This window comes from Mytilus galloprovincialis, chromosome 12 (genome assembly GCF_965363235.1).
Source record: "Mytilus galloprovincialis chromosome 12, xbMytGall1.hap1.1, whole genome shotgun sequence".
NCBI lineage: Eukaryota > Metazoa > Mollusca > Bivalvia > Mytilida > Mytilidae > Mytilus > Mytilus galloprovincialis.
In genome coordinates this window covers 51333882-51361505 of record NC_134849.1, presented here as the reverse complement: position 1 = coordinate 51361505, position 27624 = coordinate 51333882, and the positions used below count along the sequence as shown (strand labels likewise).

General features: G+C 32.1%; 2 protein-coding genes across 6 annotated transcripts; one reads left to right on the top strand and one right to left on the bottom strand.

The window, feature by feature from the left end:
• Positions 1–20: 20 nt before the first annotated feature.
• On the bottom strand, positions 21–21246 carry LOC143054155 (uncharacterized). 2 transcript variants are annotated; one of them, XM_076227065.1, is made up of 7 exons: positions 21096–21246; positions 18231–18280; positions 17076–17166; positions 16080–16242; positions 13284–13530; positions 9941–10110; positions 21–4974 (listed from the first exon to the last, which is right to left on the bottom strand). In XM_076227065.1, exons 2-7 carry the CDS (start codon positions 18247–18249, stop codon positions 1354–1356), a joined length of 4311 nt encoding a protein of 1436 aa, XP_076083180.1. In that variant the 5' UTR covers positions 18250–18280; positions 21096–21246; the 3' UTR covers positions 21–1353. The 2 variants fall into 2 exon arrangements, with proteins under 2 accessions (XP_076083180.1, XP_076083181.1); XM_076227066.1 differs by lacking the exon at positions 21096–21246 and adding an exon at positions 20905–21034.
• LOC143054156 (palmitoyltransferase ZDHHC22-like) lies at positions 20531–27279 on the top strand. 4 transcript variants are annotated; one of them, XM_076227072.1, is made up of 2 exons: positions 20531–20596; positions 25124–27279. In XM_076227072.1, exon 2 carries the CDS (start codon positions 25335–25337, stop codon positions 26283–26285), a length of 951 nt encoding a protein of 316 aa, XP_076083187.1. In that variant the 5' UTR covers positions 20531–20596; positions 25124–25334; the 3' UTR covers positions 26286–27279. The 4 variants fall into 4 exon arrangements, with proteins under 4 accessions (XP_076083187.1, XP_076083184.1, XP_076083185.1 ...); XM_076227069.1 differs by lacking the exon at positions 20531–20596 and adding an exon at positions 21234–21343; XM_076227070.1 differs by lacking the exon at positions 20531–20596 and adding an exon at positions 21265–21364.
• Positions 27280–27624: the final 345 nt, after the last annotated feature.

Genomic DNA, 27624 nt, shown 5'->3' with positions numbered 1-27624 from the left:
TTGATTTTACAATCACTAAATACATTTTGAATAACTTTTTTTATTCAATAGCTTTAAATTAACCATACAAATATACAATTCATACAAGAAAGAAATATTTTAAAATTGTCAACATTCATAAACATGATAAAACAACAGAACAGGAAAATCAGAAAATGTGATTGATAATACATATTTGTATTTTAAATTCTCATTGGCGGATCCAGGGGGAGGGTTCCGGGGGTTGGAACCCCCCTTTTTTTTGGACGATCAATGCATTTGAATGGGGAAATATAGTTGGAACACCCCCCCCCTTTTGTCCTGGGATGGGAACCCCCCTTTTTAAAATGGCTGGATCCACCCCTGATTCTGTAACATTTGTATTACTTTAGACAAATTTCCTTTTCATAGATCTTTTTTTTATGCTTCTTTACTTTTAAAAAACAATTCAAGTGGGTATCACAGCTAGATAGATTTCAAAAAAATTTTAATCTAACAAAAGTTTATACTCCTGTTTTGTAAATACAGTTTAAGTTTAACCTTTCATAATAAACCAAAAATATTATGATATAAAAATACAGGCACGAAAACTTTATAAGTATTGTTAGCCCAGATACTTACAGATTTGCTCACACATTAAACTCATTCACAACTAATTCATGCTGTTACTCAGTCAATATCATTAACACATTTTAATAGAGGTCAGATTTGTATAAATGCACTGCAATTTAAAGTGATGCAAAAAAAAAAACACATTATGTTTACAATCTTTTACCAAATCCGTGAATCTCCTTTTAACAGCATTGGTTGGTATTTTCTTGCAAAAACTGCATGAATAGGTTCAAATGTAAGAATGAAACCATTAAACTTTATCAATACCATACAATTAGATGCTATTTTGTGATTGTGCAATACCTATTATTTTAATAAACAAAATGTTACATCACCAAAACATATATATATATAAGTTCTGAATTTAATTCATAGAAATAAAAATTTAACAGCATACACATACTTTGATCTTTTTTAAATATTTCAGTCTAGTACAATAAATGGTACATTGAAATAAGGTATAACACACAGGTGAAACAGGAGTAATTTTAGAGAATACAATTTTCAGGCATATAGAAAGACTTTGATTTAGCACAAAATTCATAAAAATTAGTTATCAAAAAATTATTGTCAGTAGAGTTCTGGGTTAGACAAAAATGTTAGATTGCTTCAGAAAAAAACACATCTTTTTCGGCATCATGGTCACTGAACAAAGAGATGTGTACAGGTCTTTTAAAAATATTAGCAGAACTTTATTAAAGAAAAAAGAAAAAAAAAGGGATAATTATGTTTAATTTGTGCATTTTGTAATGTTTATAAGATTTAAGAAGTACTGATGATATTTTCAGTATATTGATAGTCTGTTACATCTTGACTTGTTGTTTCTAACTCCATTGTGTCTATAACCTGGGTTTCCATTTCTTGGACTTCTATTTGTTGTTCCTGAGGATTCACAATCTGAAGAATGACTACTGTCTGCTCATCACCACCACTGCCCTGACTTGTAGGAATTGTAAACATGTTGTCATGGCCAGGAAGTTGTACTATAGTTCCGTCCTGACTAATCAATTGTGCCACTTCGTTAGAAATTACAGTTTGTTGACCCACTGATGTGGACAGACTACTCAAAGCTTCAGCGGCAGCTTGTGGCATTAATTCCACCATTGACACAATATTTGTCCTGTTCATTGGCGAGTTGTCAATATCAACTTCTTGGTAACGTGATTCCAGGTATTCAGCATTATCAACCAGGTGAGCAGAGGCATTGTGCTTTCTTTTATAATGTCTCTGTAATGTATGCTTAAGTCCACACCGAGATCCACAAAACTCGCACACATACATTTTATTACTGTGATTAACCTGTATGTGTTTTTGTAGCTCGTAATCCTTCACAAAAGACTTCTCACAAATTTCACATTGGAATTTCATACCCAATGTGTGACATAGTTTGTGACGATTGAGTTGGTCAGGATATTTGAATGCCTTGGTACAATATGTGCATTGAAATGTTCGTTCTTTACCGTGAGAAAACATGTGTGTTTTCATATTTCCTTTCTGACTGAAACATTTCCCACATTCTGGACAAGGATACACTTCTTTAGTTTCACAGTGAAATAATTTCATATGCGACACAAGTCCTGGCTTGGACGTTAAAATTTTTCCACATTCGGAACATTGATACTGGGTCTTTTTTTCATGGACACCTGCTATGTGAACTTTAAGATATTCTGGATAATGGAATTTTTTGTCACAATATGGACAAGAAATGGACTTGTCTCCATGTACTTTCATGTGTTTGTTCAAATTACTAGTGCTGACAAAATTTTTCCCACAAAGGTGACACATATACTTTGCAGATGATTCCTCTTCTTTCGATTCTTCCACATCACATGAATGGTCATCAAAAATATCATTTTCAAAATATTTACTACATTTTGGACACTGTGACACAATATCTGAATGTGTGACCATATGTAGTTGAAATGTTTTTTTACTTTTAAAATCTCTTTTACAAAACTGGCAATTAACGCCTTCTGCTGTCACACACTGGTGAGTGTGTAAAGTGCCTATTTTTACAAATCGTTTGTCACACTTTTCACAGTGATACGTGTGAGTATGTGTCTGGTAATGTTCTTTATATTCTTTTGCTAAAAAGAATTCTTCTCCACAACGATCGCATTTTATTTTGCCTTCCATTTTTATTTTATTCACTGCGAGACAGAATCTCTCATGATCTTCTTTATCTTCCTGACTTTTCAGCCTTTTGCCACATACCTCACATTCATGAGAATTACAGTGAACTTGTTTATGCTGGAGAAGATAATGCAGGTTTTTAAACGATTTATTACATTCGCTACAGCTAAATTTCACTTGTTTTGTGCTAGAGTCACTGTTTTCTGGTAGAGGTCTACATTTATGTTCATCCAAACTGGGTTTTGTATCAAAGACTTGAAAACAGGCATCACAACAATGCATGCTGCATCTTGCTTCATGATTTTCCAATCCTAGCTTTGTTCCAAAAGTTTTACTACATTTCCTGCATGAAAAAACACCGTAATCCTCAGCCTTATCTGGACAACAAGTAGTAATATGACGAAGCAAAGAATCCTTTCGTGAAAAGCATTTCTCACACTTTTCACATTTATAGATATCAGTGTGCATTGCAACATGACGGAACAAGCTCTGTTCATTCCCAAATGTCTGGAAACAAATGTCACATGAATATCTGGATTTTTCCACATCTGGACAAACATGCTGGTTCCATTGGACCCTTTTTAAGAATACTTGTTTACAATGTTCACATGTAATTCCAATCCTGTGTACTTGCAAATGATTCTCTGCTTCTACCAGGTCATAAAACTGTTCTTCACATTTTGAACAACTATACATTTGATTACCTTCTGTCTGTTGTCCCGATTCAGTTGGCTCCTTTGTAATAATCTTAGCAGAAAAACGACATTCATGTTTCTGTAAACTTTCCTTCCTAGCAAAAGACTTGCCACACGTTTCACACCTAAATTCACTTGTGTGTTTTGGAGCATGAAGACGCAAGTACCTTTCAGTATTATATTTTTTATTACAGATGGTACAAATATACTCTTTACCATTAGGTGTATCTCTAACTTCCATTGGTATAGGTAGTAATCTTGCCTTTCTTTTCATTTTATCTTTTTCCTTTTTTGATTTGGTAATTTTCTTGTGAATTTTTTTGTTGTCATCTTTTTTATTTTTAGAGTTTTCTTTTTCTGATTTCCCACTGCTTTTATCACTGCCTTCTTCTTCATCTATATGATCGTTGCTAGTTTCGTCATCTATGTTATCCTTGCTTATTTCTTCCTCTATGTTTTCTTTGCTAGTTTCTTCCTCTATTTTTTCTTTGCTAGTTTCTTCCTCTATTTTTTCTTTGCTGATTTCTTCATCTATGTTCTCTTTGCTGCTGTTTTCTCCATCTGTTACTTTCTGTTCAGTTTTGACAGCTGATAATTTTTCATTTTCTTCTGTGTCTCTTTCCTCTACCGATGTTTTATTCAATTCTTCATTTTTTCCCTGTTCACTCTCTATTGTTGTATGGTTTGATGCCATAAGATAATCAGAAGGAAACTCTGACGACTCTAACACTGTAGAACTGAACTCATTGTTTGATGTGACTTCCTCTGTTATAGCATTAGCATTCTCATTCTGATTGTCAGCTTTGTTAGCTGGAGCATCAATTATTTCATTTGTTTCAGCAGCTGTGCATTGTAAATTCATATGCTTATCATCATCTTCAATTTTGTTGCCAGTATCATGATTATCAACAGTGTTGTCATCTGTATTAACTGTATCAACTTTCTCAAGCAACTCACCTGCACAATCATTTCTCAGTTCATCTGATTGTGTAATACATTTCTCTGTTTCAATTTCTTTTTCAAATATTTTTTTCCTTTTTGAATTTGGAGACTCAACAGTTTTACTACTCTTTTGAGGTGGTCTGCCACGTTTTCTTTTGGTGGAAGCTGACTCATCTTTCTTTAGGATCTCAACATGTACCTCTGCTGTGACTTCTTCAGGTTCTGTTTTAATTTGAGATTTAGTAAGCAGAAATTCTTCATCAACTAAGAATCCAGTCGTTCTCCTCCCTTTCAGTCTACGCTTAGGCAGAACTCTTAAGCGTGTGGGATCTTGAGGTTCTATTTTAAACATCTGGTATGATTTAGGTGTGAATTCTTCATCATTCTCACAGCTATCCGTATCCTCTTTTTCCATTTTTCCTGTCTTCTTTTTCTTTGGTAAAATCTTGATGACTTTGTCCACTTTTGGTAATCTTCCTCTTCTGCCAGACCCTGGTGGATTTATATGTTCTCTTATATGTTTTCCAAGTTCAATCTCTGTCATAAATCCTTCTCCACAACGTCGACATCTGTAGTTTGTTATTGGTATCAACTGTTGATCATCTTCTTCAGTCTGAAACAAACAAAAAGTAGATTAAAATAGAGGCTCTAAAGAGCCTGAGCGTGTTGTCACTTAGTTTTGCATCTTCAACAATAGACCTCTCCAACATTGTTGACTAGAATAGCATCCATGACAAAAATCTGTTCCTTATTAGTCTTGTACAACTATCAGATCAATTATACTATTTCAGTTTTTAGCTATTTCCTTTGGTTTTTGCCCAGAAACATAGAAAAGGGGAAGGGGATCGTCATTAGACGGAAATCACTTCTGTTAAAAGTCTACAAACAATTTCTGCAAAATTTCACTTACTTAAAGTTCTTGTCTTGCTGACAGTTTTGACTATTTGCAGTGTTTATCTGTCTATTAAAGTTTTCAAGATAATTGGCAAAAACACTAAAAGTGAGTATAAATCTTCATTAGAGAGCAACAACTCAAATAAGGAGATGACTGAAGATTTAGGCAATTTTGACTGATCAGTTTTGCCTATTTAAGTTTTCATATATCTATTATAGTCTTCAAGATATAGGGGGAGCAAACTAAAAAATATGTAAAATTCTTCTTTAGAGGGTATAACTTAAATAAGGAGTCAAAAAAGAATTTCAGCCATTAGATTTCTTTTTTTGGCGATCTTGTCTTGCCGATCATTTTTGCTTATTCAAGTTTTTATCTCTGGTTTACAGGCCATTCATTAGGAGGCGGTACCCGGTACTTTTACCCTCCTATGCTATTGACAAGTACCGCCTAAATGTAGGAATTTTTTTATAAGATATTCATGAAATAAATTGAAAAGTACCACCTAGAAACGTGGAAAGTACCAGTCAACATGAAAGATAATGAAACCCCTGGGTTTATAGTTTTAAGTTTCCCAAATAAATTGTTAAGAAACAGCATTAGGCCAGGATTTTTTAATTTATTGGTTTACGGATCCGCCGACCCGATTTTGCTGATTTCCAGAATCAAAATAAAATTCACTTTTCACGCTTTTTTATTCCCGCCGACCTTAACAAATGCATTATCCCTGAAAAATAATTAAAATATTTTTTTTTCCTGAAATGAAATGCATTAATCACTAACAAAATTGACAACACTTTCTGGTGTGAAAAAAAACCTTCCAGTTTACGTTTCTAAATATAGACAAATCAATTATAACTGACCTTGAAATGTCGTTTGCGCAAATAATTTTGCGGAACGAAACTTGTGTTTAAAACCAATTACACAATAAGTTCGTTTACCTAATTTGTCATCAGTCCGTAAGATGCATCATCTCATAGAAATAGACTTGTCCAAATGTGGACAGGGTGAAGGCATCAAATTAAAGAACTGAATATTAACAAATCATTAGGAATTTTCTTGTTTTTATAGGTAATAAACAAAATGTCGTTCATTTGGATAAAAAAACGGGAATGCAAGACAACAGATTAACCCGATATCGTTTTTCCAGTGGACGATTCTATTAGGTTTTTGACACGTGTGTTGGAACTTATTTTCGTACGACGTTTATGCATTTTTTCTTTATCAGTTTTCGTGCTTGAAGATCATTATTTACCAAGTTTTCTGGAATTGATTAAGAGCTACGCGAATCTATTTTTCTTGTTTCTGAAATGATGATTTAATTTCGTCTTTGTCCGTGCATCCCCTTTTTTTTACTGTAAATTACTAGACAATGTCATGCGTAGTTTATAACAGCTGAGCAATAATATTTCATCGAACTAAAATTTTAGAAATGATGATAAAATAGCATAACAAACATATTGCTAGAAAGGTGAAATATATATTGATTTTGCATATTTTTTTGTCTTCGAAGATGATTTTTTTTCTTTTTTTTTTCCCGACCGACCGACCCGACTTTTTTATGGGGGAAATCCGTAAACCAACAAATTAAAAAACCGTGGCCTTAAGGATGTTTGCTACTCTGTTTCCAAATAAAAAGCTTTTTAGATAAAAAGACCGTTTTTAATTGATATGAATAAAGGAATTAAAAAATAAGAAAACTAGAGGCTCTAAAGAGCCTGTGTCGCTCACCTTGGTCTATGTGAATATTAAACAATGGACACAGATGGATTCATGACAAAATTGTGTTTTGGTAATGGTGATGTGTTTGTAGATCTTATTTTACTAAACATTCTTGCTGCTTACAATTATCTCTATCTATAACAGTACTTTCTGTGGAAAATGTTATTGAAAATCTTCAAATTTTAAGAAAATTGTTAAAAATTGACTATGAAGGGCAATAACTCCTTAGGGGGTCAATTGACTATTTTGGTCATAGTGACTTATTTTTAGTTCTTACTTTGCTGTACATTATTGCTGTTTACAGTTTATCTCTATCTATAATAATATTCAGATAACAAAAAAAACAGCAAAATTTCCTCAAAATTACCAATTCAGGGGCAGCAACCTAACAACCGATTATCCGATTCATCTGAAAATTCCAGGGCAGATAGATTGTGACCTGATCAACAATTTTACTCCCTGTCAGATTTGCCCTTAATGCTTTAGTTTTTGAGTTATAAGCCAAAAACTGCATTTTACCCCTATGTTCTATTTTTAGCCATGGCGGCCATCTTGGTTTGTTGGCCAGAGTTACCGGACACATTTTTTTAACTAGATACCCCAATTATGGCTAAGTTTGGTTAAATTTGGCCCAGTAGTTTCAGAGGAGAAGATTTTTCTAAAAGATTACTAAGATTTACGAAAAATGGTTAAAAATTGACTATAAAGGGCAATAACTCCTAAAGTGGTCAACTGACCATTTTGGTCATGTTGACTTATTTGTAGATCTTACTTTGCTGAACATTATTGCTGTTTACAGTTTATCTCTATCTATAATAATATTCAAGATAATAACCAAAAACAGCAAAATTTTAAAATTACCATTTCAGGGGCAGTAACCAAACAACAGAATGTCCGATTCATCTGAAAATTTCAGGGCAGATAGATCTTGACCTGATGAACAATTTTACCCCCGTGTCAGATTTGCTCTAAATGCTTTGGTTTTTGAGTTATAAGCCAAAAACTGCATTTTACCCCTATGTTCTATTTTTAGCCATGGCGGCCATCTTGGTTTGTTGGCCGGGTCACCGGACACATTTTTTAAACAAGATACCCCAATGATGATTATGGTCAAGTTTGGTTAAATTTGGCCCAGTAGTTTCAGAGAAGAAGATTTTTCTAAAAGATTACTAAGATTTACGAAAAATGGTTAAAAATTGACTATAAAGGGCAATAACTCCTAAAGTGGTCAACTGACCATTTTGGTCATGTTGACTTATTTGTAGATCTTACTTTGCTGAACATTATTGCTGTTTACAGTTTATCTCTATCTATAATAATATTCAAGATAATAACCAAAAACAGCAAATTTCCTTAAAATTATCAATTCAGGGGCAGCAACCCAACAACGGGTTGTTCGATTCATCTGAAAATTTCAGGGCAGAAAGATCTTGACCTGATGAACAATTTTACCCCCATGTCAGATTTGCTCTAAATGCTTTGGTTTTTGAGTTATAAGCCAAAAACTGCATTTTACCCCTATGTTCTATTTTTAGCCATGGCGGCCATCTTGGTTGGTTGGCCGGGTCACGCCACACATTTTTAAACTAAATACCCCAATGATGATTGTGGCCAAGTTTGGTTTAATTTGGGCCAGTAGTTTCAGAGGAGAAGATTTTTGTAAAAGTTAACGCCGACGGACGACGACAACGGACGACGGACGCTGGACGCAAAGTGATGGGAAAAGCTCACTTGGCCCTTCGGACCAGGTGAGCTAAAAAATAGGGGTCCGTGTGCTTGTTTTCAAGATATATGCGATTGAAAATTTGGCAGGAAATGATTCTCTCTAGATTTTTCATACCTTTAAAATTGACCGTTTTTATGTTTAAAAAAACTATGAAAAAATAACAAGGATTTTATATTTAAAGATTTTCTCATCTTGCTTATTTAACTATATGCAATAAAGAAACGAAAAGTAGGATTTAGTGGGCATTTTTTTAATGGCAATAGATGGGTAAAGTCAGAAGATTTAAAAAATCTGGCAAAATTTCAAAAACCAAGAGGAGCAAAAATCCTTAAAGGGCAATAACTCCAATCACAAGTTGATTTCTGCTATGTTGACTTATTTGTAGATAATGTTTGCTGCCAAACTATCAAAGAATGTGAGAGACAATAATGTAAAACATAGGTCATCATAAAATCATCAATCAAAAAATCTCAAACAACTTTGAAATTAAATTAAAAAAATATATACATAAACAAATTTAATGAGATTTCTCATGCTCAGTAAAAAATTTGTTTGGAAATATTTTTAAATGTTCATATCCAGAAAATTACGCAATATCATGCATATCAAGAACTGAATCAGTATCGATATCATACTTACAGCTTACAATATGGTATTTCGATAAATGAAACCTAAACATGATGAAATGATTATGTGTTCATAATGGCAGTTTATAAATTTCTGAAGGAAGTACAAAGCTGACTATTTGGTATAGGCTTTGCTCAAAGTTGAAGGCCATCCACTACTTTAAAGTGTTGACATCTACATCAGATGGTCTCTGGTTAATAGTTGTCTCCATGGCAACCATGACTAATATTCTTATTTTTATATTGGTTGCAGAAATGCAACAAACAACCATTCAAGAGGGACGAAAGATACCAAAGGGACAGTCAAACTCATAAATCTAAAACAAACTGACAATGCCATATATAAAAATGAAAAGGACAAACAAACAACAGTACAAACGACACAACATAGAAAACTAAAGAATAAACAACACGAACCCCACCAAAAAACTAGGGGTGATCTCAGGTGCTCTGGAAGGGTAAGCAGATCCTGCTCCACATGTGGCACCCGTCGTGTTGCTTATGTGATAACAATTTATCTTTCTAGGATATGACTGCATTGTATAGTTTTATGTGTTGTCTTTAGTGTTGAGTCTTTTATCCACATTACATAATTTATATTTGTGATGTTTACCTGTGACATTCCTTGTTCTAATGAAGTATTAATCTCCATTTGTTGGTTTTCAATGACCTCTTCTGGTGATTCACTCAAATGTTTGCTTCCCTCTTCCACAACATTTTTGATAATCTGGCTCTCTGCCAATTCGTCTACTGATGGATAGACAACCTTCATACCTAGCATAACTGAAAATATAAAGTTTCTACTGGTATTACAAAACTGTTTTGAAATACTGTGCTGATAGAATATTATATAAAATTAATGCATTAAACTTTTTTATGCCTTGCCTAAGAAAGAAGAGGAACACTATGTTTTCTGGTGCATCTGTTTGTCGGGTTAAAGTTTTTGTTTAAGGTAGTTTGTGGTCACATCCACTTACATATCCTCATTATGAAATGAACTGTCCAATGTGGCAATCAAGTGAGTTTTTTTTACACAGATTTCACTGAACATGGGACAGTTAAATTTCATGGTTTCAGGTTGTTTGTAGTTTTTGAAATTTAGTACAAATGTTTTTTATCAAGTAAACTTCAATTTATATGCTAAATGAGGTTTTTGACTCAGAAGTTATAATTTGCAGAACTATGTAAGAGGCTATAGTGTTCTTTTCACACATATGTTTTTTTTGGTATTATAAATATACTTCAATACAACTAATGTCTGATCAAATCACAATTTTTTCTAAATTCTACAAGCGAAGAAAAACTCTTTTATTGACTTTATATTAGACAGAATTACCAATAGAAACAGGAGACTCTGATTCATTGATCTACAAAAAAGAAGAAAGAAATTAACCTTTAAGAATCGAACCCAGAAATTAACCTTTAAGAATCGAGCCCAGAAATTAAATTGAAATATCACTATAAAAGACAATTTTTAGCCTTTATGACAACAAAACTAGAGGCTCTCAAGAGCCTGTGTTGCTCACCTGTTACTGTATTTACTGATGTTGGCCATCTTGGTTGGTAGGTGGGGTCACTTTTTTAAAATAGATACCCTAGTAATGATTGTGGCCAAGTTTGGTTTAATTTGGCCCATAGTTTTAGAAAAGAAGATTTTTGTACAAGTTACAAAAATGACAAAAAGTTGTTCAATATTGACTATAAAGGACAATAACTCTTTAAGGGGTTCTCTGACAATTTTGGTCATGTTGACTTATTTGTAGATCTTACTTTGTTGAACATTTTTGCTGTTTACAGTTTATTTTTATCTATAATAGTATTCAAGATAATATCAAACAACTGCGAAATTTTCTTAAAATTACCAATTTTAGGGCAGCAACCCAACAACGGGTTATAGGATTCATTTGAAAATTTGTGAGGGGATAGATCTTATTCTGATGGACATTTAAATCTTCAAAGATTTGCCCTAAATGTCTTAGTTTTAAAGATATAAAGCAAAAACTGTATTTTACCACTATGTTCTAATTTAAGCCATGTTGGCCATTTTGTTTGGTAGGTGGGGTCATCGGACACATTTTTTAAACTATAAACCACAATTACGATTGCAACCAAGTTAGTTTACATTTGGCCCCGTAGTGTCAGAGAAGAAGATTTTTGTACAAGTTACAAAAAATGACGAAAAAGTTGTTAAAATTGACTATAAAGGGCAATAACTCCTTAAGGGGTTGACTGACAATTTTGGTAATGTTGACTTATTTGTAGCTCTTATTTTGCTGAACACTATTGCTGTTTACAGTTTATCTCTATTTATAATAGTATTCAAGATAACAACCAAAAGCTGCAAAATTTCCTTTAAAAATTACCAATTCAGGGGCAGCAACCCAACAACAGGTTGTCCCATTCTTCTGAAAATTTAAGGGCAGATAGATCTTGACCTGATCAACAATTTTATCCCATGTCGGATTTGCTCTAAATGCTTTGGTTTTAAAATATAAGCCAAAATATACATTTAACCCCTGCGTTCTATTTTTAGCCATGGTGGTCATCTTGGTTTGATGGTCAGGTCATTGGACACATTTTTTAAACTATATACCCCAATCATGATTGGGCCAAGTTAGTTTACATTTGGCCCAGTAGTGTCAGAGAAGAAGATTTTTGTACAAGTTACAAAAAATGATGAAAAAGTTGTTAAAATTGACTATAAAGGGCAATAACTCCTTAAGGGGTTGACTGACAATTTTGGTCATGTTTGACTTATTTGTAGGTCTTGTTTTGCTGAACATTATTGCTGTTTACAGTTTATCTCTATCTATAATAGTATTCAAGATAATAACCAAAAACTGCAAAATTTCCTTAAAATAAACAATTCAGGGGCAGCAACCCAACAACAGGTTGTCCGATTCGTCTGAAAATTTCAGGGCAGATAGATCTTGACCTGATCAACAATTTCAACCATGTCAGATTTGGTCTAAATGCTTTGGTTTTAAAGATATAAGCCAAAATATACATTTTACCCCCTGTGTTCTATTTTTAGCCATGGCAGCCATCTTGGTTTGATGGCCAGGTCTTCGGACACATTTTTTAAACTAGATAGCCCAAGGATGATTGTGGCCTAGTTTGGTTAAATTTGGCCCAGTATATTGGAGAAGATTTTTGTAAAAGTTTACGGACGACGGACGATGGATGCCGGACGCCAAGTGATGAGAAAAGCTCACTTGACCTTTCAGGTCAGGTGAGCTAAAAAACAGCATCACGCTATACTTTCGACATATTGAAATAAATAGTGTTATGCTTTAATCTTTTTTACGCAACTTTAAAGATCCAAACAGGGCTCACACATTCTAACTCATTGTCAAGCTGCTGACCACATATGAAGTCATTCTGATCAAATGTTTTACAGTAAAGTTAGTTGAAAACATTTGTTTTATTTACCTACAATTTGTAAAAGTACAGTTATGTCCCTTAGAATTATATTTGTTAACTTGATTTTTTTATATTTAAATAATCATATTTTCTTCTTGTCTAGATTTTTTTCTTTCTTCATTAGTGTTTTTTTACAACGGTTTGACAGTCAGCCATTTACTATTCATAAAAGTATATAAATAAATATCATGGACAATGCAAATTTCATGTGTATGTTATCTTCAAAATGATATTTGTTAAGAACTAGAGGCCTCAAAGGAGCAGTTTGCACAGTTCCTTAACATTTTTTTTAGGTCTTGAAGATAAAAGGTGGAAATCTACTAAATCTACTTTTATTACTAATCCAAAAAATTTTATAAATATTTAATATTGGAAAAAACATGAGAATTAAATGGGTGGTAAAAAAAATTAATTCAAAATTTGATAAGAAAATCAAAATCTTACAAATTCACTTTAATATAAACTAAAAGTAAACATTACTGTTTAAGTAAATGAATAGAACAAGAAGTATTTCCCCTGACCGACAGTATTACCTTTACTATAGCCATCAGGATTAGGTTGTTTTCCCAGGCGTTTAGCATACTGTGGAGCATACCACACACGTAGCTCTGTCCCAGGGTCAATATTCCTGGTTGTACTGTAGAATATACTGGTACCCAGTTGATATGCCATCAGATTTTGTTGATGAGATTCAGTAGCAGCTTGGACCAAACACATCCAGTTACATTCACTCTCCTCTGTTGTGTCCAGACTAACATTCATGCCATCTTTTGTCAAAATCTAAAAAATAAATGTCAAATTAAGTTAATCATCAAATAATTTCTGACAATTTATGCATGTGACTTTCACAAAAAAATGTCTACATTGGACCTTATTTTTAACTGAGAAAAATACAATAAAATTAGAAAGTCAGAATAACATGAACTAGAGACTCTAAAGAGCCTGTGTCGCTCACCTTGGTCTATGTGAATATTAAACAATGGACACAGATGGATTCATGACAAAATTGTGTTTTGGTGATGGTGATGTGTTTGTAGATCTTACTTTACTAAACATTCTTGCTGCTTACAATTATCTCTATCTATAACAGTACTTTCTGTGGAAAATGTTATTGAAAATCTTCAAATTTTAAGAAAATTGTTAAAAATTGACTATGAAGGGCAATAACTCCTAAGGGGTCAATTGACTATTTTGGTCATAGTGACTTATTTTTAGTTCTTACTTTGCTGTACATTATTGCTGTTTACAGTTTATCTCTATCTATAATAATATTCAAGATAATAACAAAAAAACAGCAAAATTTCCTCAAAATTACCAATTCAGGGGCAGCAACCTAACAACCGATTATCCAATTCATCTGAAAATTTCAGGGCAGATAGATCGTGACCTGATCAACAATTTTACTTCCGTCAGGTTTGCTCTTAATGCTTTGGTTTTTGAGTTATAAGCCAAAAACTGCATTTTACCCCCATGTTCTATTTTTAGCCATGGCGGCCATCTTGGTTTGTTGGCCGAGTTACCGGACACATTTTTTTAACTAGATACCCCAATGATGATTATGGCCAAGTTTGGTTAAATTTGGCCCAGTAGTTTCAGAGGAGAAGATTTTTCTAAAAGATTACTAAGATTTACGAAAAATGGTTAAAACTTGACTATAAAGGGCAATAACTCCTAAAGTGGTCAATTGACCATTTTGGTCATGTTGACTTATTTGTAGATCTTACTTTGCTGAACATTATTGCTGTTTACAGTTTATCTCTATCTATAATAATATTCAAGATAATAACCAAAAACAGCAAAATTTCCTTAAAATTACCATTTCAGGGGCAGCAACCCAACAACGAAATGTCCGATTCATCTGAAAATTTCAGGGTAGATAGATCTTGACCTGATCAACAATTTTACCCCCGTGTCAGATTTGCTCTAAATGCTTTGATTTTTAAGTTATAAGCCAAAAACTGCATTTTACCCCTATGTTTTATTTTTAGCCATGGCGGCCATCTTGGTTGGTTGGGCGGGTCACCGGACACATTTTTTAAACTAAATACCCCAATGATGATTATGGCCAAGTTTGGTTAAATTTGGCCCAGTAGTTTCAGAGGAGAAGATTTTTCTAAAAGATTACTAAGATTTACGAAAAATGGTTAAAAATTGACTATAAAGGGCAATAACTCCTAAAGTGGTCAACTGACCATTTTGGTCATGTTGACTTATTTGTAGATCTTACTTTGCTGAACATTATTGCTGTTTACAGTTTATCTCTATCTATAATAATATTCAAGATAACCAAAAACAGCAAAATTTCCTTAAAATAACCATTTCAGGGGCAGCAACCCAACAACGAAATGTCCGATTCATCTGAAAATTTCAGGGCAGATAGATCTTGACCTGATGAACAATATTACCCCCCATGTCAGATTTGCTCTAAATGCTTTGGTTTTTGAGTTATAAGCCAAAAACTGCATTTTACCCCTATGTTCTATTTTTAGCCATGGTGGCCATCTTGGTTGGTTGGCCGGGTCACCGGACACATTTTTTAAACTAGATACCCCAATGATGATTATGGCCAAGTTGGGTTAAATTTGGCCCAGTAGTTTCAGAGGAGAAGATTTTTGTAAAAGTTAACGCAGGACGACAACGGACGACGATGGACGCCGGACGCCAAGTGATGAGAAAAGCTCACTTGGCCTTTCGGCCAGGTGAGCTAAAAATGATCCATGAGATTTAACAGCATAATAACAATCATTTTTAATATACTGATTTTATCAAAAATATAATTTTTTAAAGATTACATTAGGACTTTTGGTTTCTTTTGATAATATATATTTTTCAGTTAAATAATTATATGATAAAAATTTCACTTTACATTGTACAATGTACAAATATGATATTTAAAAATGCTTACTACTGTTTCTTTAATATAAACAAAGGGTTTGATGATTGCTTGTACAACAAATTGGATATTAAGTTACACTTTTTAATGTGAAACAATAAAAGCATTAACAAGACAAATTTTGAAAAATTATCCAAAAAATCTTCAGTAGTCGTTTCCAGTCACTTTCCAGTGTATTTTAATCACATATTTGCTAATCTACTGTTTAAATAAATAGAATTAGAATGTATAAATGATTGTCAAAGAGACACCTTTCCAATTATCCAAATGAAGGAGGCTTCTGAAAATAAAGGTCACTGTGTACAGCCTACAATAAGTAACAACAACCATACCATTTGTGAACTATAAACGAATGAAAAATATTAAGTTCTACTTTGTAGAAACCTTTATACAAATATGAACTTATATGTAATAAACATTATCATGATAAATTCACCTTCAGAACAAATAAGCCATCATCATTAAACTCATGTGTTGTCCTTTTCGCTTCATAAGGTCCAAACTGTGTTTTTTTACAAAGATTTTCAGTGCTGTAAACAGTCACTTCTCCATTGCCTAAATCTACTGCTTGCAGAGAATGAGGTAATGTCAGCCTTGCCCTGCAAAATTTTCAATGCATACATATAAACTCACCATAGAATTATCAATATTATTATTAGATACCAGCAACATTTTTATATTTGTGCCAGACGAGTGTTTTGTCTACAAAAGACTCATCAGTGACGCTGGAATCATAGATGTTAAAAAGGCCAAATAAAGTACGAAGTTTAAGAGCATTGAGAACCAATATATGTATTTTCATATTTTCGTATTGTCTTGTTAAATGGCAGGCATTTTTGTGATATTTTTTTTCAGTATTTGCATGTGACATATTGAAAGTTTAATATTTTTGTCTTTGATTTATTTTATTTACTCTGCTTTACGTAAAGTGCCTTAAAGTAATTTCTATATTTTATATAGGGCTTTATAAATTCTCATTATTATTGTATGTTTCTTTTTTAAAAACAGTATTTTCTCACAATTTTCTGAATACATCCCAGGAACTTTGTCCTCCAAAGCAACACAAAATTAAATAGGGGATGATCTGATCTGCATAAGAGGGTTAAGCAGATCTGTTTTCAATAAAGGCACGGATATCTGTAGTGTTGGTCATTGCAATAAAAAACTAGGTGAAATCACAATCAAGTTCTCAATCAAAATATTGATGGTTTGACCGCTTGCCCGCCGTACATCCCCAAATCAATAACCAATATTTAATTCAAAAATTTGGTTAAAAATTCAGATAGTCATTTAAAATTGAAAATATCTGTTCCCCTGCTTTCTTTTTTTATTGTAGTAAATCTGACATTGTATAGTTTACATGAGTGATTACTCCTTCATTTATTTTTTATTCTGCATGACATGTTTTTTTTATAAATGCTTCTCTAAATACCTTGTAACTACAACATCTTCAAGATCAGAATTATGTAGACCAAGTTCAGGACACAGCACTGTAGCATGATCTTCCCCACATACATCACATCCTATAATATAACATGTGTGTACAATAAATTTAAAGTATATTTCTATACTAATATCAGTGGGTGTGTCAACATATATTTTGTTCCACCTAACAAAACACAATATTTATCAATTTAACTAATATTTTGAACTGGAGAAAAGTGGTTTATACTATGAATTTCATGTATACTTCTATGTTAATTTAAGCTGGGGGAGGGGGGATTCAATTTACACAATCATAACTCTCATAGGGGTTCTCATTGAGGGTTCTAATCCCGGATACCGCATACTTATTTGTCAGATTCCCATATCCTGCTCTAATACACTATGTACATAAGCAATTCTCATTTTTTTTTTATTTCCCACGTCCCGATAGACTTTATTTCCCGTTTTCACGGCGCAATAATTTGACTTTCACGTGTCACGCTTACAAAAAATCAGCAATCCCTTGTCACCCTTACACCCCAATGAGACCCACCTCATGCATTTTACTTTATCCTGAACCTTAATATATTTCATGCTGATGTTAGATAAAATATTCATGATATTGCAGTTAACATTCTGAAACCAAATGAATTCATTTTCGCCTGTTAAAACTTATAAAACCTATTTTACAATATATTTTTAAAAATTTCAATTACATGTAGAAGCTTATATAAATAAATTAATTGAAAAAGAAATAATAACTAACAGAGTAATATCTTAATACTCTGTTAGTTATTAGTTATTTTTCAATTAATCTATTAATATACATTGTATAACTAAACTCGTGAATTCCTTTTGATTCATATGTGTTGTATCAAAGCTGGTTCATTGATGAATATCTCTAACATGTTATTTTATTCATAGTAATGCATTCAGACAAGATGCCCATGGTAATATTTGATTTGTTAAATACTCTCTTTCAATTCTGATATAATTACATACTGTTCCATACCCTATTCTTCATTTCAAATCAAAATGACTATAAAAATATATTGTTTTTTATTTCAACTATAATTATGTAATAATCTTATATGTGATCATTATTGAAAATGTCTTTTCACCTCCACTCTAGTACCTCAATGTTTAATGAAATATTTCTTACCTTCTAATGGAGTCTCCATCTTAAGTTATTAGTTAAAGCACTTCTTATGCCTGCAAAATACAATAATTTAATAGTCAAATGCAAAATAAATAAATAGAGAATCTTTATTCAAAATCACACAAGTTTCTACTTGGGTATAAAACCACTAATTCAGAGCCCCATTGCATTCTATGTTAAATTTTGCAATTTCAAGCATTTATGGCTACTTTGTCTTAAGTTCAAATAAAGTGGCAGTTATTTCATGTCAAAACTGTACCTTATCCTGACTTGTGCTGCAAAAATCAACATACCTTAATTGCATATTAAAGCGTACTGGTTCCCTGAAGTTTGATAGTACAAAAACAGGAACTTCTGATCTGAACAACAGGCCAAATGTGCCCTCCTATTAAAATTCCATAAACTTCTTTATTATTCAAGTAAAACTTTTAACAAGGGTTCTTCAGTGATCCCAAGTCCCCAAGCTTTCATTTGATACAAAAACTACCCAAATATTCCCGCTATTGACAAAGATACAGCTATGCGTAGGAACTATTTTGTTTAAAATATGTACTACTTTCTTCTATGTTCTTTCTGACTGAGCCTGAATTAGTGGTTCTATACCTATAACAACAATAATCTAAATAGCCTTGCCTTACAGTTTATAAAAATATTGAAAAATCTTTATTGTGTATATCCTATGCATACAAATGTATACAGTTGAGGGATTTGATAAAGCCTTTGCAACCATGACTGATCTTTATTTCATCACAATGGCTGATATGCAAGACATTTATAACATTGCTTTAGATTCAATTTAGAGTATAAATAATCCAACTACATTATTAAAATATCAAATATACTAAGGATTCATTTATTTTCATGGGTACCAATTTTTCGTGGTTTGAGAAACACTTGCATATTCATGGATACATAATTTTGTGGTGTAAAGTCTGCTTATATTCCTTTAGCATGTTTAGAAAATTTGTAATTTGTTCAACAATTTAATTTGTCGTTCCCCATGACATGCTTGAAATCCACTAAAATTGGTATCCTAAGAATATTAATTATATATAATGAATATACAGTATATGATTTAAGTTTTGTATACAAATAAAACCATGCATATTAACTAGTGTGCAATGCTATTGAATCTATATTTTTAACTTACATGATGCATTTTTAAGATGTATCAAAACTTTTTTTCTTAAACAAATTAAAGTGCATCATCATGATCATCTTAAAAATCAATGTAATACATCTGTACATAATATTTTTTTTCATTCATCATGTTCATGTCTTATTATAAGAATAAATTCAATAGCATTTCATGGATGGAAGGATTGTTGTTTAACCATTAACTTTAATGACCAGTAGCAAATATTACATGCATTTTCAACTACTCATGCTGATTTGGTGATTAATCATTCTAAACACAGGCTAATGTACTTCATTCTGTATGTGCCTATCCCAATTCAGGCACCTGTAATTCAGAGGTTGTCTTTCAATTCTTGCTGTTTATAATTATCAAATATTTGTTTAACAGTTTTCCTATATTGTATATTGTTCATGTTGTTTTATACATAAATCAGGCTTAATTTTTATGTAGTTTGAGATTATTTTACATAAAATTTGTAGTTTTAGGGCCTTGTATAGCTAGCTATTAGCATGATTAGCATGATTAGGTATATGTATGTTTTTTGTTTGATTACTGTTGAAGGCAGCAGGGTGACCTATAAACAAATAAAACTTGTACATGTATGTATGTCATTTGGTCTCAGGTGAAGATTTGTCCTAATTGTCACAGGAATCATAAATTCTATCAATTATCTGTAAATAATAATGTTAAGCATCACAGTAGAGCTTATAATATTAATTATAAATATAGATTTAGGTCAATCCCCTAAACGGGTGTTGCATTGCTGTCCCTTGTACTCAAGACTGGAAGCTTTGATCAGCTGTACTGTGATAGTCTACTTTAATTGACTGAATTTCCATTTTCGGTCTTATTATAATGATTATTGGCAAGTAATACACCTTTTATTTTTCTATCCAGATTGTAAATGTACACGCATAGGTTAATGAGGTGATCATACCAGAGCACATTCTGATTCATAGCACTCTCTATTGAGTAGATATAACAGGTTTATGAATCTGAAAAGCTTATTATCATGGAGTCTAGAGTGATCTTTACATGGATGATTATACACCTTATCACTATTCCTGGCTGACCTGAGAATCCGTCCCGCTTCCATTGTGGCGTCAGATATTTGGTATTATGACGCTAAGATTTTAGGGGAATCTGTGCGATGCATGCCCAGTAATGGCGAACAAAAAGCGATAAGGTGTATCTAAACGGAGAGGGATTGAATCGAGTTAAGATATGACAGGTTTGTGAATCTGAAAAGGAGTCTTGATCAAGCGATCTTCACATTGGTGATATTATTGTTTTATTTAGGGATCAAATTTTAAATGATATTAACTTGGATTTAGTTTGCCTTCGATAGCTATTTCAAATTGTGTTTCAACTCTAGTATAGTCTTATGAATAGTCCCAATTTTATAAGTGTCATTGAAACTATTTTGCTATAGAAAAGCCATAAAATGTTATAATTATTGTATTTTGGAGCCAAAGCCCCCAATGTCATGCATTTTAACTTCAAAGGTAAGCTAGAAACCATTCATAACGGTCACTGAACCTTTTTTGTCTTTAAAATTTATAATAAATGGTCTGCTTTGATTTGAACGTTTTCACGTGTTTTTTTGTTTACTTGGTGAAACCAAAATTCAAAACTACTGATTTTAAATATGGCGAAACGGTACGCCGACCTTCCGCCATTTTCTTGAAAGGTAAATTCCTGATTTAAACTCCACACATATATATTTTTACCTTAGAAATGATTAATATGGGATGATGATTAGAAATTAACCCTCAAGAACAAATGCTCTTGTAATAAATAGTGTACATTTCGAAGAAATGAAGTTGAAGTGCGTCTTGTAATTTTTCAGGAATGAACAGGAAATAAGAATTGCGCAGGCGCTAAAAATATTTTCTAAATTACTTCCTGGATTATATCAACAACATTAAGCAACTAGCTTCCCAAACACGTTTTCAAATGCTACATTTATTACTTCTAGGTATCATTATATCAAATTATGGTAGATTTATTGACAATACTGCTGTAAAACACCAAATCTTCAAAAGGGGCGTGGCAATTTCATATCATTGCTTAGGTTAAGAGTTGGGTCTAGCAATTTCTTAATTTGTTCATATTATTTCCCAATGTTAGGAATGCATGACAAAATTCAAACACATTTTAATCACTTTGGTTAATTTCCTCAATCATAACTGCACAATTAAGGTAATTCAACTATTTTTTTTTAACAGTTTTCATTAATATCTAAGGTTTAAATATCCCCGAGGAACCAGTAATGACGCACCTAACGTTGTGTTTGTCTCTGCATTTAATCTACCATTTAAAAGAAAAAGAAACACGGAATAGAATGAAAGATTGATCACTTGTTAATGTATTTCAATCATTAAACAGTTGATTTTTGAAACAGTAAAAGCAATAAAAATCATGTTTGCTAACATTACAAACGGACTGTCAACTTATGATGGGTACCAGTAATGACGCACTATAAACAAACCAGTAAAAACCACTTGCAGTGTACCTGATGTTCGAAAAATTGCTTCAATCCGGATAATTTAAAGTTAACACTATTCAACAAATTTAATTTTAATAACAAATTTTGACATTTACAGTCACTTTTATGATCATGTTGATAGCAACACAATTTTTTTCATTAATTTAATTGTAACCTATATTTTATTTCAAATTTTATATAAAATTGTTCAAAATTTATCAAAGTGACATATATATTCCATATACTTGAAAATAAGAAGTAATTGCATTCATAAAACAACATTGACATTAAAACATTTATCAATGTATACTTCGTACAATGAATGAAAAAAATCGATAAACAATAGAAAATTATATAAGCGACGATCATTTGTTCTACAGTGATTCCCGCTTAAATGTAAAACCATGTCACATGACAGTCATATGATTTGAAAAACACAAACTGGGGCAGCATGTGCATACATACTTTTGCCGGCCAAAGTGGATTTAGGACTGATAATCATTCTGGGAAGGGTAGACTGTTTTTGACCTTAATAAAATGGCAGAAATTGCATTATCTTTACTAATTCAAGCAATAATAACATTTCTGGACAGAGTTTGAGGCATCTATGTTGTAGTCATATGACCTTCACCATCATGTTATGAATAGTAATTATCGATGACGTCACATCTTTTGTTTAGAGATATAAAACCCAAAACTAAATTGGTGCGTCATTTCTGGTCCGCGTCAAAACAGGTACCAAGACGATACAAATACAAATATTTTATTGGCAGAAACTCAATTACAAATTATAATTGGCAACGGCCCATACAGTGGCGGATCCAGAGGGGGGGTTCCGGGGGTCCGCACCCCCCCTTTATTTTGGCCGATCAATGCATTTGAATCGGGACATATGTTTGCACCCCCCTGCACCCCCCCTTTGCCCTGGGCTAGCACCCCCCCTTTCGAAAATTCCTGCATCCGCCACTGCCATACAACAAGTATACAAATAGTAATGATGCAGCAATTAAACAATACTACATAGCATATCATTGGGCACATTTCAAACAATGAAATGTGCAGTTATAAATATATCAATATAGGTTAATTTGTAAGAATAGACTACTGATATAAGTATATTGTATGTTAATGCTTCAAATTGTTCATACATGTATTACTCATTTATAAGGACATTTTTCCTTAATTCAAATGATTGATTAATAAAAGATGATATAAATCTAAGTGTTTTTCTACACTTGCTATTAATTAGTAGTTTGATATATTCATCCTCAGTTTTGGATTGTTTGTCATAATTTTTAAAATAGGACAATTTTGATGTAAGAACATTTAGACTTTGTGATTCATATTTTGTGCAGTTCAAGATAAAAAGTTTTTCATCTTCTATATTTTTATTATGACATAATTTGCACAACCTTTCTTCTCTGTTAACTTAATTGCATGTATCTACCTCTTTCAATTTCAAGATTGTGTGAACTTAATTAGCCTTAGTTTTGACAAAGGGGCCCTATCTTTCAACATATTAAATTTGTCAACATAGTGTGCATGTTTATTTGAAAAACAAAAATGTTAAATGTTTATGTTAATTGTCAATGTCATGCTTGCTTTTTTGCTTAACACAAAAAGTCATAAACAACCTTAAACATGGGAAAAACTGGTGTTGACAGCTGAGTCACTATAGGGCAAACTAAAAGGTGTACTTGAATAGATCCATATTAGTGATTGTTTTCACTTATATTATAATTATAGTCAATTTAATTGTCAGTTCATTGTCTCAATAATCATTTAATGTAAATGTTTTTGTGCTAATGAATATTGTCTATTGCCTATATATATACATGTAGATATATATATATATATATATGTTTAAGGACAATGTGTGTTGTTATCGCCAATATACAGTATATGGGCGATAACAGCACTTATTTCACTTTAATTTGAATATACATTTACCATGTAGTGGCCGTGTTGCACATGTCCCCAAGTAATTGCTATCTGGTAGTCATGGTAGTAATGCAGTAAGGCCAAACAAAAAAAGATGTGTGTTTCCTATAACCCTACTCTCCCTTTTTTAAAGCTCAAAAATAGCAGAGGAACTTAAGTTTCTTCTCATTTTCAATCAGTACTGTTAATCTTAGAAAGTCCAATCCCATATAGACTCCATGTCAAAACATTTTAAAATAAAAAATATTTTTTTTGCGTAATACTTAATTGTATACATGATATATTCTCTGGCTCTTATTTCTGACAACATATATGATTCCTTAATGCTGAATGCTATTTTTTGCCTCTGTGTTATATTCCTTCCAAAGAGACACATTTTAATCTAAATTATTGTGCCATTATCTTAAAATAAGGACAATCACTTCAGAGAACAGAGAGAATCATAAATGTACATTAAGAATTAATAATTTATCTAAGCATGCTAAGTCAACTACAGCTGAATTAAAACATGGATTTTCACATCTCTATATTTGTCTCGGTTACACATGTTACATGTAATAAAGATGAACTTTGACTAAAATGTTAAGGTGATCAAAATTGTTGAATGTTTTAGGCTGTTTATTTTTTAAATATAAAAACAATCTTTCAACATATTAACCTTCATTGTAACTAATATCTGTGATTTCAAGCTTAAATTAAGTTACCTGAAAAGTAATAATTATGCTTAAATTAATAACAAAAAATTCTGCAAGCTGATAAGTTTTGGTAAATTTGGAATGGTCTTCTTTTTACTATTTTCTTTAAAACAAAAATATAGTGCTGTGCAGGGTTCTCACTAAGGCAAGTCCATGAGTCCTGGACTCATCAAAATCTGTCTGGAATCACCATTTTCAAAACTGGTGAGTCCACAGATGCATCAAGATTGAAATTACTTTGAAATATTTTGTATAAACTGAACAAAGTTAAACACAAATACCATCATTTTATAGCAAAAGTTTAAAAGTGATATGAATTTAATGTCATTTCGCTCTGTTATGAAATGGAGACTAAAATATTACATTATATTGTAATAAAATATTTTCTTCTTGCTGTTGGACTCATCATGGTCAAAAATGACGAGTCCCTGGACTCGCCTTCCAAAATCCTTAGCGAGAACCCTGTTGTGGCAATTTCCATTCTGACTGTAGAGGGACAGATTTTTAACATGTATCTCCTCTTCACTGTTCCTAATAATCTTTATAACAAAAATTATAATTTTCAGTGCACTTCAATTTTTGTAGTCTTATTTATGTGACCTAACTTGATTAACAATTCTGCTTAATATTTCAGATACTGAAAGAAAAAAGAAGGTTATCTTACCTGAAAGAACCTGCAAGTGAAACAACACTTCAAAGATTAATTACAAAAGAAGTGGTTACCAATGATCATGTGATGATATAATTTAGCTCCAGCTATCTATTAGAAGTGCAGAAGTTTATTACATTTATATTTTCACAAGTTAAGAAAATCAATTATTGAAGCTTAAATTTCAACGAGAACAATGCTTCCTCCACTTGCTGTATTTGATTATTTCAGGAAACTGTTTACATCACTTGAAACATTGTCCAACAGTTCCAACACAGAGCTGGACCAAACAAAACAAGTCCATCTACGTGCTTTAAACTACCTCGGAATTTCATATGCTTTAGGATACTCTCTACTGTTATTTGTGGTGACATTCTTTGTGACAATTCCATTTGCCTACGAAGACGGTTCAGGAAATCGCGATGAAGAATCAATTTCATCCATACGTTATCTGACAATTTACATCTATTTCAATTTCATAGCTAATTATGTTCTGTTACGGTATGGAGCAAAGAAATCAATCTATTGTACTCCAAGAGATTTGCCCCTTTACAGTGCCACAACAAGAGAAGACTGGAAGACATGTAAACAGTGTAACCAGGAGGTACCAGAAAGAACACATCATTGCCCCCTTTGCAATATGTGTGTATTGAAGCGTGACCATCATTGTTTCTTCGTAGGATGCTGCGTTGGTTTTCACAACCAACGATATTTTATTTGTTGTGCTTTCCATACCTTGCTATGCTGTGCTTTATCTTTTTATTTCATGATGACATATTTGAGTGCCCACTATGTTACATTTCTTGGGCCTGAATTCTTTAAATACTTTTTACCATATGCACTTGTTGTTTGGTTATTTGGGAGTACCACGTTTGGTATATTTTTTTACATTTTGATATTTTATCTGAACATTACCACACTTTTAGCTTCAATATTTTTCTTTATATGGCAGTTTAATTTAGTTAAGGGTGGTCAGACAAGTTATGAGTTTGTTAAAGGAAAGAAAACTTACCAGACAAATTTGTTAACTAGTATTAGATCAGTGTTTGGTCCATTCTGGATTTTAAATTTCATATTTCCAATGCCATGTTTTAAGAATGAAGGAGACGGAAAAACCTGGATGAACGGGAATACAAAATATTTGTAAAAAATCATGAACATGCTGATATATTTAGAATTAAATTTGCCAATGGTTTCAGTACTGATTCATATCCTTAATTCAATTTTCATTGAAATTTTAATTTTGAGAGAATATGAACAATTTGTCATTTAAAAAACTTAATTTCAATTTTTTTTTAAATATTTTTATTTTTTGTCTGCCATATGTTTTTTTATAACATTGATTAGTTTTAGGAAATACATTTTATATACAAATCTAATTACCTCTATTGTGTATAAAACAGACATCAGAAATGTTTTTTTTTCAAGTCTTAGTAAACGTTCTTAATATTATATCATCCCATACATCATGTACATATTTTGGAATTTAAATTATTCAAATAATTTATTGTTTTTAACCCACATACCCTCATACTCATATCACTTGATACCCCAAAACAATACTACAGATAGCTTCAAGCTTTTGTTCTCTTTCATTCTATATATGTAGTGTTTTTAAATGATTTGACATTTATTTGTAGATTTTTACCAGAGAAACATCTACTTGTAGTGTAATAATGCTAAGTAGAGAGAAATTCAGTTTTTTCCCTCCTAATTGGGATATTTGATCATGAGCAACTACCACTGTTGTCCCAAAATGTCTTGAAAATTTTAACCTCAGTATATTTTCATTTCAATGAAATATTTATTAAATGAAAAACAAATAACAGCAGAAAATGCCTTCAAATTTCATTCATAAAAAATTTTCAAAATCAGAAGAGTTATCTCCCATTGAATTTAAAAACAAATGAGCTGCATCTAATTTTACATTAAATTCATTGTTAAGAAAAGAATTATTTGAACAGTTCTACTGAAGGATTGATTTTTTAATTAAATTTTATTTAAAATGTTCATGATGTTATTCAAAATTTGGTTGTAAAAGTACATGCACATATAATTTGAATTTGATGTTTGAATGATATTTTGTTGTGTTAAAGAATTTTGGTATTCTTATTTTTAACAAAATAAATTTATGCATATGTTTTCTTTGTATTATGCTTGGGTTTAATTTTATATTTTAAAGGTGGAATATTCTTGGTTTGCTATAAATAGAAACCAGGTGCTCCGCAGGGCGCAGCTTTATACGACCGCAGAGGTCGAACCCTGAACAGTTGGGGCAAGTATGGACAAAACATTCAAGCGTGATACAGCTCTGAATTTGGTTTGTGATCAAATTTTTGACATTACATGTTTTTTTTTACACAAAACAAATGTCAAGATTTTACAAATCAATTAAAGATTTCTTCTTCAAACTTATTTAAATCTAAAATTAAATAGTTGACACAGCATAGGTTTCTGACACAGAATGAATGTGGTCTAATGAACTT

Bases quoted from the DNA above. Each gene is read 5' to 3' on its own strand.
- LOC143054155 (XM_076227065.1), bottom strand. The intron at 16,243-17,075 runs GTATTTAGAGAA...AAAATTTTGCAG, and splicing joins GAAGATGTTGTAGTTACAAG to GGCAAGGCTGACATTACCTC. The intron at 10,111-13,283 runs GTAATACTGTCG...TTATATTTTCAG, and splicing joins TCCTGATGGCTATAGTAAAG to TTATGCTAGGTATGAAGGTT.
- LOC143054156 (XM_076227072.1), top strand. From the start codon at position 25,335: ATGCTTCCTCCACTTGCTGTATTTGATTATTTCAGGAAACTGTTTACA.